General features: G+C 39.3%; 1 protein-coding gene across 4 annotated transcripts in view; it reads right to left on the bottom strand.

Annotated features, from left to right (window-relative positions):
* Nucleotides 1–12572, bottom strand: part of bsna (bassoon presynaptic cytomatrix protein a) — a 211151-nt gene extending 198579 nt beyond the window's left edge. For all 4 annotated transcript variants that reach the window (XM_020051929.3, XM_020051926.3, XM_020051925.3 and 1 more), the window contains exon 1: nucleotides 12294–12572. In XM_020051929.3, the coding sequence (XP_019907488.3) occupies nucleotides 12294–12466 (173 nt within the window). In that variant the 5' untranslated portion in view covers nucleotides 12467–12572. The remainder of the gene's footprint in view (nucleotides 1–12293) is intronic.
* Nucleotides 12573–13086: the final 514 nt, after the last annotated feature.

A 13086-nucleotide genomic window follows, 5' to 3' on the forward strand; every position in this document is an offset into this window, starting at 1 on the left:
CAGGAGGAATTTCAAATAGATAGGTACAGTTATAATACAAACATTTTCTAAAAGTAAATCACACACTAACTCAACATTTGCAAAGAAAATGTCTAACTGTAGGTACCTGGCTTTGATGTTCTCAATTGCTTATTTGAGTCAATTCCTTTCATTCTTAAGATTCCCACCTTTTATTGAGTGGAGTGGGCAATGTCATGAATACAGCAAGAGCAACTCACTGACCTGGACTCCAGGGCAATAACAATTGTAAAGTAATATTTTCTTTGATGGGCGAGAGAGAAACAGCTTATGATACTGAACAATCTGGATGTCACACTGATTAACCTTGTAGCTAATGATATAGTAACTGATGTTACTGCCCTTGGCGAAATAAACTACTGGAAAAGACTCACATGACCAGCTGAACCCACACCACTGGTTAACTGAACTGTACCACTACTTCTTGTACTGAGACCAATAGTAGAACAGCAGCAGTGGTTAAATTGAGCCGGATCCTACGGAAACGACTGGAACAAGATCTAGCACCTCTCAGATGTTCCTCAGTTTGTTCAGGCACCTACTTTTTACAGATCCAGTCTGATGCACATGACTTATCTTATTCTATCTCTGTGGCCCCAATGTGTTCCGGGACCTCCCGATTTACAAATAAAGTACTGGATAGCAAGCTACGCAATAAATTGGTGCCATTGTTATGTAGCTTGTTTTCTGAATTTTCTGTATTGTTACAAGCTAAATTGTCAGACTTATATATTTATTTTATTTAGCATTCTTTGCAGTGATGTTCTTAGTCAACAGTTACCTAGCAATGGTTGCTAATTTAAATATCTTTCTGTTACCGAATAGTGCAGGTTAATATGTGTGTATTATTTAGTTGAAAGGGGAGTCACTGACAACAAAAAGCAGGCCTGTTTTGAAAGCTATGATGCAACTGTACACTCACCTTTCATATGTTGAGCATGGGGAATTGGTAAAACATGAAAATAGATGTCTCTTTATGGGATGATCAGTGATGTTTGCAATTGAAATTAGATATGCTATTACTGAAGCTTTAATGTAAAACATTTAGCCAAGCACTATTTAAAACACTTGGTTAAACTAAATAAATTATACAACTCCCTTTCCAAAAATGTGTGATGCTGTGTAAAATGCAAATAAAAACAGAATGCAATGATGTGCAAAAAATGTATCCCTACATTTAATTGAAAATAGTACAGAGACAACATATCAAATCTTGAAACTGTGAAATGTTATTGTTTTGCGAAAATTACATGCACATTTTGAATTTGATGCCAGCAACATTTTTCACAAATAGTTGGGACAAGATAATGTTGACCACTGTGTTGCATCTCCTCTTCTTTTATTAAACGTTTGGGAACTGAAGAGACCAATTTCTAAAGTGTTGAAAGTGAAATGTATTCCCATTCTTACTGGATATAGGATTTCAGCTGCTCAACAGTTTGGGGTCTCCTTTGTCATATTTTTCATTTCATAATGTGCCAAATGTTTTCAATGGGTGACAGGTCTAGACTTGCAGGCCAGTTTAGCACTGAGACTCTTTACTACTGAGCCATCCTATTGTAATACATGGAGAATGTGTTTTTTCCATGAAAAATACATTGTCTGGATGATAGCATATGTTACTCCAAAACACACAGGGTATATTGTTCAGCAGTAATTGTGCCTTCACAGATGTGCAAGTCACTCATGCAATGTGCACTAATACACCCCCATACCATCACGGATTCTGGCTTTTGAACTGTGCGCTGATAACAAGCCAAATGGTCCCTCTCCTCTTTAGCCTGGAGGATGCGGAATCCATGATTCCCAAAAATACTTTCAAATATTGATTCATCCGACCACTGGATAGTTTTCCACTTCGCCTCAGTCTGTCTTAAATAAGATGGCCCAGAGAACGCTGTGGGCCCAGAGAAGGCGACAGTGTTTCTGGGTCTTTTTTATATATATTTTCTGATTTGTATGGTAATGTTTTAACGTTCATATGTGGATGCAGCGACAAACTGTGTTCACGGACAGTGGTGTTCGGAAGTGTTCCTGAGCCCATTCAGTAATTTCCACTACAGAATCATGTCGGTTTTTAATGCAGGGCCACCTGAAGGCCCAAAGATCATAGCCATCTAAAGACGCTTTTCCACTGCATGGTTCTGGCTCGACTCTACACACCTCGCCTCGACTCTATTCGCTTTGGGAGCTTTTCCACAGCATGGTACCAGCTTGACTCGGCTCTACACAGCTCGCCTTTTTTGCTTTTCCACTGGCCAAAAGTTAAGATAGTACCTGGTACTATTTTTTGTATCTGCTCCATCGAGGCTCCAAGCAAGCTGAGGTGACACCAAAAGTTGACGTGAAAAAACGAAAGACCTCTGATTAGACAAGAGTGACTCAAAGTGTGCAACAAAGCAAAAAAAGCTGTTCTGCTGTTAGCCGTCCACTGTCAGAGAATGGTTTTATGAGATGAGAACAGCGCGTCTTTGCGGGTCTGTCCCAGGAGTCCTTGAATTGAAATAGGTTAATTTCTACTACCAGTATAATCACTGCCTTGTGTACAGTAGGCTACTCTTGAGTCAGTCCTTGTGGTATTATAGCCGACAATTAATAATTAATCGAGATAGAGGGGTTATGTAGGTTGTTTAAAAAAGTGTTGGTGTTGAGTTGTTAAGGAAAATTAACCGAGGCGAGGAGTGTAGAGCCTAATCGAGCTGGTAATATGCAGTCGAAAAGTTGCGTACAGAGATTTCTCTGGGTTCTCGGAATCTTTAAATGATATTATGTAATGTAGATGATGAGATCCCCAAACTCTTAGCAATTTTATGTTGAGAAACGTTATTATTAAATGGTTGCTCTATTTGCCTGTGCAGTCTCTCAAAGACCCCTCCCATCTTTACTTCTAAAAGACTCAACCTCTCTGGGATGTTATTTTTTTTGCATTTCACAACTTTTCCTGTCTATTGTTGACCCTGTCCCAGCTTCTTTGAAACATGTTGCTGGCATCATAATTGGATATATTCTCCTTGTACCATTGTCTACTGAATATACAATCTAAATGATTTGAACATCATTGCATTATGTTTTTAAATTTTTATTTTACACAGCATCCCAACTTTTTGGGAAATGGAGTAACAATGTTGACAATTGCCCTACTAATCCCACAATAAGTAGAGGATTCAATCAACAAAACACAGCAATTTTGGGTGGCATTTGCGTTTTAGTCTGACTGCATTTTCACTTGACAAATCACCCCAGGGTTTATTTGGAAGCGGCTCAAGAAAATCTTGTTCACACAGACCACGGTTTGGTTATTTGGTGCAGATCACATGGTGTGATTGTTGTGTTTTCACCTTCCTTAACAAAGAGTCATGAGGAATATGGTCCAGGGTTCAATTCAACCAGACTAAACAAGCTAGGTATGAAAACAAGAACTAACTAACCAATTACCCTTATCTATTATTAATCAATGATATATATTAATTTAACATCACATTTCAAGTTGCATAAATCAATGATAAATAAATCAATGTATCTTTCTCTGATTAATTTATGACTGGCTATAATGAATAAATGGACAAAGTAACAATGGAAATCAAACACTCAGTTGTATCTACTTCCTTGTGATTGCATGTTAGAAAACAATCAAACCAGTGTGCTTTCATGTAAGCCAAGGAATGCCAATCTTCCCTGAAAAATGTGACCTATAAAAAAAGCATAATTAAGAATGTGTCCTTAGTTTTCTTAATTTTCCTTTCATTTCACAGTTGGCTGAATCTCTACAAGGTATGATAATTTAATGTTGCAAAACAGTACCACTCTGTTTCAGTATGGCTAGACCATCTATTTTGGCTAACACATACATAGTAGCCTACTACATAATGTAGTATAAAGTTAGTAGTGCTACGCTGATTTGACCAAATAGATTTTTGTTTTATCTTAAGTTGCTGCTGTAGGTTATAAAAATAGTTGATTTGTATAAAAATAGTGCTAGAATATTGGAGGCAGTTTTCTTTCTTTCCATCATGAGGACGCAAATGTGTGAAGGAGTTTATTCAACCACAATGTGTGTGTGATTGCGGTCTTCCAGTCATGGCCATACAATTGCACGTGTATAGGCTATGAATAACTGCTTATAGAGATGGATATTTTTTTTTGTGATTTTACCCACGCACTGCCACTGAATCAAACTATTTAAATAGAGCTATTCTAACAATAAAGTTCAAATAAATGAAAATAGGTAAACAATAGTGGATTAGATGATGTCATTGAAACGTACGTCAGTTGGATTACAATTACTACTCTATGCCTCTACATACGTAATGAAATCAACCAGGACATATTCACTTTGTGATGGCGGCCACAGAACGACAGCGAAAGCAAAGGAGACACATGTCCTTTTGGATTAAAATAAAACTGAAATCCTCTCTCTTTGTCTCGTTGACAATAGACAAGCCTCATTTTCCAAGCCTCAGAGAAAATCAGAGCAGGAAACCAGTCCCAGATTTGAGAGAAATGCTCACTGAATGAACACTGCCAAAGGATTTGTCTGAGATGGTTCTCCCATTTTCCATCTCCCATGTAGTGTACTAATACTAGCCCACTATGTGGTGTATTACTGCCACCCCCTCATGTAGTGTAATTCTGCCAACCCCCATGTTGTGTACTCTCACCCTCTTATGTAGTGTTCTACTACTATCATGTAGTGTTGTACTACCACCACTCTATGTAGTGTGCTACTGCCACCCCTATGTTGTGTACTACTACTACCACTCCGATGTAGAGTACTAATGTCACCCCTTATGCAGAGTACTACCATTATCCAATTACAGTACTGTGCAAGACTGTTTGCACCTGAAATTCGAACTATGACCATTTATTTGGGTAGTAAGTGTTTATATATATATACATATATATTATTTTCTTGCCGGACCACATAAGCAGAGTTGACTAAGAAGAGGGAATGTCTCTTCCCGACCGACCCCTTGTTAAATAGCATAGTAGTTTGAGAAGCAGACTTGTGAACTATAAGTCCTGAGTTTATATCTCCTCGCAGACGAAGCGAAGTACGCATTATGAATTATTCCGTATTGATGAAAACTTCGCTGGCTGAAACCTGAAATTGTATCCGGTTGTATTGTGACAGTTTCTGGCATGGAAAAGTTAATCTTTAGTCTCGCTAGCAATTGCTCAATTCATATGATTATTCCTAAGAAGTTAGTAGATACCAGTAAGCCTATTACTGGCTAATAAACTGTTCAAACGGCCAGTGTCAAAAGCTAACAGCTCATAGATGCTAAATCTGGTGGAGGTAAACTTAATAAGAAACATTAATCAGTTTAACACAATGCTCAATAGTGCTGGTAAAATGCGTAATGCCGTGGCGCTATGGTTAAAGACAGTGCCTCTCAATTCCTATGACTATTCCAGTAAGTTAGTAGATACTGGTAAAGGCTATTACTGGCAAATAAGGGGCCAGTGGCAAAAGCTAACAGTTCATAGATGCTATTTGTGGTCGAGGTAAACATACCTCGAGTTCTGTGCTGTAGTGGTAAGCAACACAGCCTTTCATGTGGGTGTCCCAGGCTCGAATCTCAAGAGGGCAATACTTTTTTATTGCGGTCCGGCTGATCTATGCTTGCCTGGATTCTTGTTATTAAAACACTTACTATGTATATATACACTCACCTAAAGTATTATTAGGAACACCATACTAATACTGTGTTTGACCCCCTTTCGCCTTCAGAACTGCCTTAATTCTATGTGGCATTGATTCAACAAGGTGCTGAAAGCATTCTTTAGAAATGTTGGCCCATATTGATAGGATAGCATCTTGCAGTTGATGGAGATTTGTGGGATGCACATCCAGGGCACAAAGCTCCCGTTCCACCACATCCCAAAGATGCTCTATTGGGTTGAGAACTGGTGAATGTGGGGGCCATTTCAGTACAGTGAACTCATTGTCATGTTCAAGAAACCAATTTGAAATTATTCGAGCTTTGTGACATGGTGCATTATCCTGCTGGAAGTAGCCATCAGAGGATGGGTACATAGTGGTCATAAACGGATGGACATGGTCAGAAACAATGCTCAGGTAGGCTGTGGCATTTAAACGATGCCCAATTGGCACTAAGGGGCCTAAAGTGTGCCAAGAAAACATCCCCCACACCATTACACCACCACCACGAGCCTGTACAGTGGTAACAAGGCATGATGGATCCATGTTCTCATTCTGTTTACGCCAAATTCTGACTCAACAGAAATCGAGACTCATCAGACCAGGCAACATTCTTCCAGTCTTCTACCCGGTGGGGTCTTCTGCTGTTGTAGCCCATCCGCCTCAAGGTTGTGCATGTTGTGGCTTCACAAATGCTTTGCTGCATACCTCGGTTGTAACGAGTGGTTATTTCAGTCAAAGTTGCTCTTCTATCAGCTTGAATCAGTCGGCCCATTCTCCTCTGACCTCTAGCATCAACAAGGCATTTTCGCCCACAGGACTGCCGCATACTGGATGTTTTACCCTTTTCACACCATTCTTTGTAAACCCTAGAAATGGTTGTGCGTGAAAATCCCAGTAACTGAGCAGATTGTGAAATACTCAGACCGGCCCGTCTGGCACTAACAACCATGCCACGCTCACAATTGCTTAAATCACCTTTCTTTCCCATTCTGACATTCAGTTTGGAGTTCAGGAGATTGTCTTGACCAGGACCACACCCCTAAATGCATTAAAGCAACTGCCATGTGATTGGTTGATTAGATAATTGCATTAATGAGAAATCGAACAGGTGTTCCTAATAATCCTTTAGGTGAGTGTACATACAGCTCCGGAAAGAATTAAGAGACCACTGCACCTTTTTCTTTCCTGTCCAAAAAAGTTGAAAAAGTTTTGAGTGAGGTATTGAAGCGTTCAATTTGCAGTGGTCTCTTAATTTTAACCCTTCTGTTCCTCACTCAAAACCCTCCTTTTCGACTTTTTTGAAAGGAAAGAAAAAGGTGCAGTGGTCTCTTAATTCTTTCCGGAGCTGTATATATATATATATACATACATACATATATAGACACACACACACACACATACAAACACATACATACACATATATAGTGAGGTTTCTTTTTTTTTATTCCCTGCTGATTTTGTACGTTTGCCCACTGACAAAGGAATGATCAGTCTATAATTTTAATGGTAGTTTTATTTGAACAGTGAGAGACAGAATAACAACAAAAAAATCTAGAAAAACACATGTTTTTTATAACAAAAATGTTATAAATTAATTTGCATTTTAATGAGTGAAATAAGTATTTGATCCCCTCTCAATCAGAAAGATTTCTGGCTCCCAGGTGTCTTTTATACAGGTAACGAGCTGAGATTATGAGCATGCTCATAAAGGGAGTGTTCCTAATCCCAGCATTATACCTGTATAAAAGACACCTGTCCACAGAAACAATCAATCAATCAGATTCCAAACTCACCACCATGGCCAAGACCAAAGAGGTGTCCAAGGATGTCTATACAAGGCTGGAATGAGATACAAGACCATCGCCAAGCAGCTTGGTGAGAAGGTGACAACAGTTGGTGTGATTATTCGCAAATGGAAGAAACACAAAAGAACTGTCACTCTCCCTCTGTCTGGGGCTCCATGCAAGATCTCACCTCGTGGAGTTGCAATGATCATGAGAATGGTGAGGAATCCGTCCAGAACTACACGGGAGGATCTTGTCAATGATCTCAAGGCAGCTGGGATCATAGTCACAGAGAAAACAATTGGTAACACACTACACTGTGAAGGACTGAAATCCTGCAGCGCCCGCAAGGTCCCCCTGCTCAAGAAAGCATATGTACAGGCCTGTCTGAAGTTTGCCAATGAACATCTGAATGATTCAGAGGTGAACTGGGTGAAAGTGTTGTGGTCAGATGACACCAAAATCGAGCCCTTTGGCATCAACTCAACTCGCCATGTTTGGAGGAGGAGGAATGATGCCTATGACCCCAAGAACATCATCCCCACCATCAAACATGGAGGTAGAAACATTATGCTTTGGGGGGGATTTCTGCTAAGGGGATAGGACAACTTCAGCGCATCAAAGGGTCGATGGACCGGACCATGTACCGTCAAATCTAGGGTGAGAACCTCCTTCCCTCAGCCAGGGCATTGAAAATGGGCCATGGATAGGTAATCTAGCATGACAATGATCCAAAACACACAGACAAGGCAACAAAGGAATGGCTCAAGAAGAAGCACATTAAGGTCCTGGAGTGGCCTAGCCAGTCCCCAGACCTTAATCCCATAGAAAATCTATGGAGGGAGCTGAAGGTTTGAGTTACCAAACGTCAGCCTTGAAACCTTAATGACTTGGAGAAGATCTGCAAAGAGGACTGTGACAAAATCCCTCATGAGATGTGTGCAAACCTGGTGGCCAACTACAAGAAATGTCTGACCTCTGTGATTGCCTACAAGGGTTTTGCCACCAAGTACTAAGTCATGTTTTGCAGAGGGGTTGAATAAATTTTTCACTCATTAAAATGCAAAACAATTCATAACATTTTTGTGTCAAAAAAGCTGAAAACAACAAGTGAACAGTAATTGTCTCCCCTTATGATGCACAGTCCCCATTGGCCAACCAGTGTAATTTTGTAAATAGCAGATCTCTATGGCCAGTTGTGTTATTCACCAAAGTTTCCTACAAATCAGATCAGCAGTCACCATGTATTTTATTCATCCACATACAGTAAATATGTAAATATGCACAAACGGACAGCGGACCATCCATAGTCTCCTCCCAATTGCAATGTCCCAAAAACAGGAAGTTTAGTTGCAAGAAATTTGCTTTTCTATTAACTGTAGTCTGTGTAATTTAGGTATTATGTTCTCCTGTTCCTACTGGATTTGAGCTGTTAGCCACACATTCTTTCAGTGCTTGTACAATAGAAAAATCCACCCACGGCGCTGGTCAAGACATGAAAGAAATACCTTAGCCCAGACCAAGGGCGAGATAGTGGAATAAAAAGATGGTATGAGGCTTTTCATGTCCCTAAACTCCTGCCTTGAAATCATTGAGAATAAGTGCAAAGCTGTTAAATAGTGTCTGGATCAGTCAGTGGCGTCGGACTGGGGGTAAAAGGGGTACTAAGTATATACGGCCCTAACGTGTAGAGAGGCCCTTCAAAAATGCTTGAATCTTGAATTAAAAGGGGAGGGCACCTCAGAGACCACCTATGTACTGTGCCCAGAATTTTGTGCTGTGTCATAGCCTAAAGTGTTCTGGCTGCTGTTATCATTAACCCGTTAACTAGCTAAAACTAGCTAACTTCCTAAAAGGATTAAGTAACAAATACCTTAAATTGTATATTGTGCCTAATCTAGCAGGCATGTTTTACTGAAATACATTTTTTTACTTTTAACAGAAAAAAATACAAAATAGTATGGAATAATTTCCCCTGAAACTTAAAGGGGGCCCCCTGATAGAATTTGTCATTTTATCACATGAGATAATAAGAACAAGGAGATTATAAAGATGTTAACAAAATCTGTCATTAACCTGACTATACATTACCTTTCAAACGTTTGGGTTCACTTAGAAACTTTGTTTTTGAAAGAAAAACAAATGTATCATCCATTAAATAATATAATATTGATATGAAATACAACGTAGACACAGCTGAAAACGGTGGTGCTGATTAAATAAGTTATTAAACTGGCCTTCTTTAGACTAGTTGAGTACCTAAAGCATCAGCATTTGTGGGTTCGATTACAGGCTCCAAAAAGACAGAAACAAGTAACTTATTTTCTGAAACTCATCAGTCTATTCTTGTTCTGAGAAATAAAAAAGCTATTCCATGTGAGAAATTGTCAAGAAACTGAAGATCTCATACAAAGTTGTGTACTATTCCCTACTCACAGAACCGTGGGAACTGGCTCTAACCAGAATAGAAAGAGGAGTGGGAGGCCCCAGTGCACAGGGTAAAGGGGATCTTGAAGAAGGAAGGCAGCTCCAAACTCTTTAAGAACTATTTAGGGAATAAGGAGTCAGCTGGTATTCTGTCTATAATGGAGTAGCCAGCACCATAGGCGTTGCTAGGATCACAATACATTCGGGCCTTATGTATTTTGCCAACAAAAAAATTTGAAAGTTGCCGTGCACGTTATGAAAACCTGCAGGATACACACCTAGGCCTACATCTTCACATAGGAGCATGATTAATTATTTACACAACACAGACTGAGGAGACTTACTTTAGTTAGAAAGTAAAGGAGTCCGACAATATATTCCTATATTATTACTGCATGAATTCACCTTCATATCTTCCCCCAATGTGGTGTCATTTTTTTCACTCTATTGTATTTTTTCCACCTGCAAAATTTTGCTGGAATCAGGTCGTTCTTGTCTACTGCTTAGGCTCGGAAGCTTGTGCATGCACTGGTAATATCTCAAATATTGTAACCCTATCTAGGATCCTGTCTCCATATGATCCAGAATATAGATGCCAATATGTCTCACAAACATCACAAAGTTCACGTAAAAAAGAAAAAGTTAATTCATAAAAATATATAGAACGTTTTTTGTTAATCATTTGCACAGGATACACTAGGCAAACCACAAAACAAGATATTACAATATCGCAATAGATGGTTATATTTTGATCAGTTCTGGGTGTTTTTTGAAGTCATATTATTAGGAAGTAAAATCGATAAAATATCGATTTTACATAATAATTATTAGTAGCCTATCGTGATTTTTTAGATTTTACTTCCTAATAATTATTTCAAAAAGCAGAAAAACTATCTATGCAGCTAATGCGCATATGCTGCTTCAGCATGGGTTCGAATCTGATATTATAGCAAAAACTCTCCTTCATCTTTCTTTATTTCATTGTCAAATAAAGCATGCATTTGGAGAAAAAGTATTGTTAGCAGTAATAGGCCTAGTAACGGGGCAGCTAAAGCAGTCTGGACAGTCAGGCATTCCAAGCGTTTGTTAGGTTGAATGATAATCAATATGTAATTTATAATGTGTTTTGAGTGAGCTTGAATTTTCAAAGCATCTGTCTTTAGAGATCCAGACCGCATTAAAACGTGTATGAAAACAAACGGTAAACGCCTATCCCAACTACTATAGAATGTTTCAGAGAGAGAATGAGAAAGGCAGTACAAGCAAAAGATTGACGAGGAAATATACGCTGCACGTGATTATATTGGTTCACATGGATTTTTATTACGCCGTTGTAAATAGGCTACTGATTTTTTTTTTTTTTACCGGAACCGCCCACTACCCTTATGATTAGGTATTCGTGGTTGAAATTTGAACTTTACGTAATAAAATGTCTATGTCATTACTGAGACCTTATTTCACTCCAAATGCATATTTTGTTCGTGCAGCAGCTACGACCTGTCGTCCCTTAGACGCTCGCCTATTATATAAGGACGGATATGCTGGATTAGGTAATACATTTTCATCAAGCTAAGGATGTATTGATTTCTACAACACAATCGAAAAATCTAAATAATTACCAAGATAATTTAATGTATTTTAAATACGCCCACCTAGTCACTGCATTGCCTATTAATGTTAGTCTACTATGCCTTGAATCGCGAGAGTGATACGAGCTGCTAAGCAACCTATAACATGTAGAATCCGAAGATGGAGTCGATTGCACGTCATTATCGAGAGAGTGACGACACTTACGTGAATGTCTTACGAGCATACTTACTACTAAGCTACACACATTAAATACACACACACACTCCCACACACACATGCACTCTCACACACCCACATACACACACCTATATATATATATGGCTATATATATGGCATATATATAGGCTACATGAATATGTATAGGCTACATGAATATACTTATATATAGACTAATACACACGTATAGACAAATACACACAATATCAACAGTAATTGCATCCTCCCGTGCAAACATCCATGCTGAAAAGAAAAAGCATCCTTCAAGATAACCTCAAAAATAAACCACATTTTAATAGCGGGTCGTGTCTTTCAGTGCTATAATTGAATGGTATTACTTTTTACCAATTACATACCTGACTGGTTGAAAACGCTACAGATTTCGCACGCTTTGAATGACACGTCCCAACAACAGCCACAGGCAAAAACCAATTCAATTGTTAAAGCATCTCAAATCTCAAACTGCCATAACCTAACAATTGTTTCGCTGCACAATCAAACATAATATGCAGTGTCAAGTTTATAATTAAAAACATTCTATAATTTATCAAATATGTAGCATCAACAGCACCATTGTCTATGACATGACTTACCTATTAATTCCCTGTCCGCCACCCATTCCTCCCCCGGCAGCAGCTCCATTGACTGGCTTGATGTGCTGTCCAGAGCCCAGTGGTGCTGAAATGGAACCAGGAGCTCCCGCCATGGAGATGGAGCCCGGTTCTCCGGGTTGACCGACTCCCTCGATGCTCCCTTCGTTCCCCATCGTCTCTGGTTAGGAGACCGATGAGAGTAATTTACTATTCGGCAGTTTTGTAATTATATTAATATTTAAAGCTCAGAGGAGCAAACTCAGCGATGCTGCTCCTCCGGCGCCATCATCACCTACGATCCAGAGATCTGCGTGTGGCACGCGCATAGACGGATGCAAGAAACAGCTAGGGCACGAGCTCTGATGCTGACGCTAAGGTTGCCGTGCGCGTTCTTACATCGGGCGATTCTCCAGCTTCTTGAAAAGAAAACAAGCGGGAATGTTGGGATGATGGTGATGTCTTTTTGAAAAAGTTTAACACTGCTATCTCAATCTAGACTAGAAATGTTCGCAAATGCAAGTGAGGCGGCTAATTCGATTTTGTGCGGGGTTAGCCCACAGCTATTTTTGTACAACCCCGAGTGTGCCATTCCAGTTTATCGTGTGTTGTGTTATGCACTTTTCAACGAACAGATCACTGGCAAAGAAAGTAATAGCCTACTATGAATATATCTGAGTACGTCGAAACATAATCAACTTCTTAAAAAAAATACAATTTCGTCAAATAAAACAATCAACGATTTTTTTATTTCTCTGTTGCTCAAACGTCTTGTGGTCTTACGCCGTTCCTCAAA

The sequence above is a fragment of the Esox lucius genome, chromosome 12 (assembly GCF_011004845.1).
Source record: "Esox lucius isolate fEsoLuc1 chromosome 12, fEsoLuc1.pri, whole genome shotgun sequence".
Lineage (NCBI taxonomy): Eukaryota > Metazoa > Chordata > Actinopteri > Esociformes > Esocidae > Esox > Esox lucius.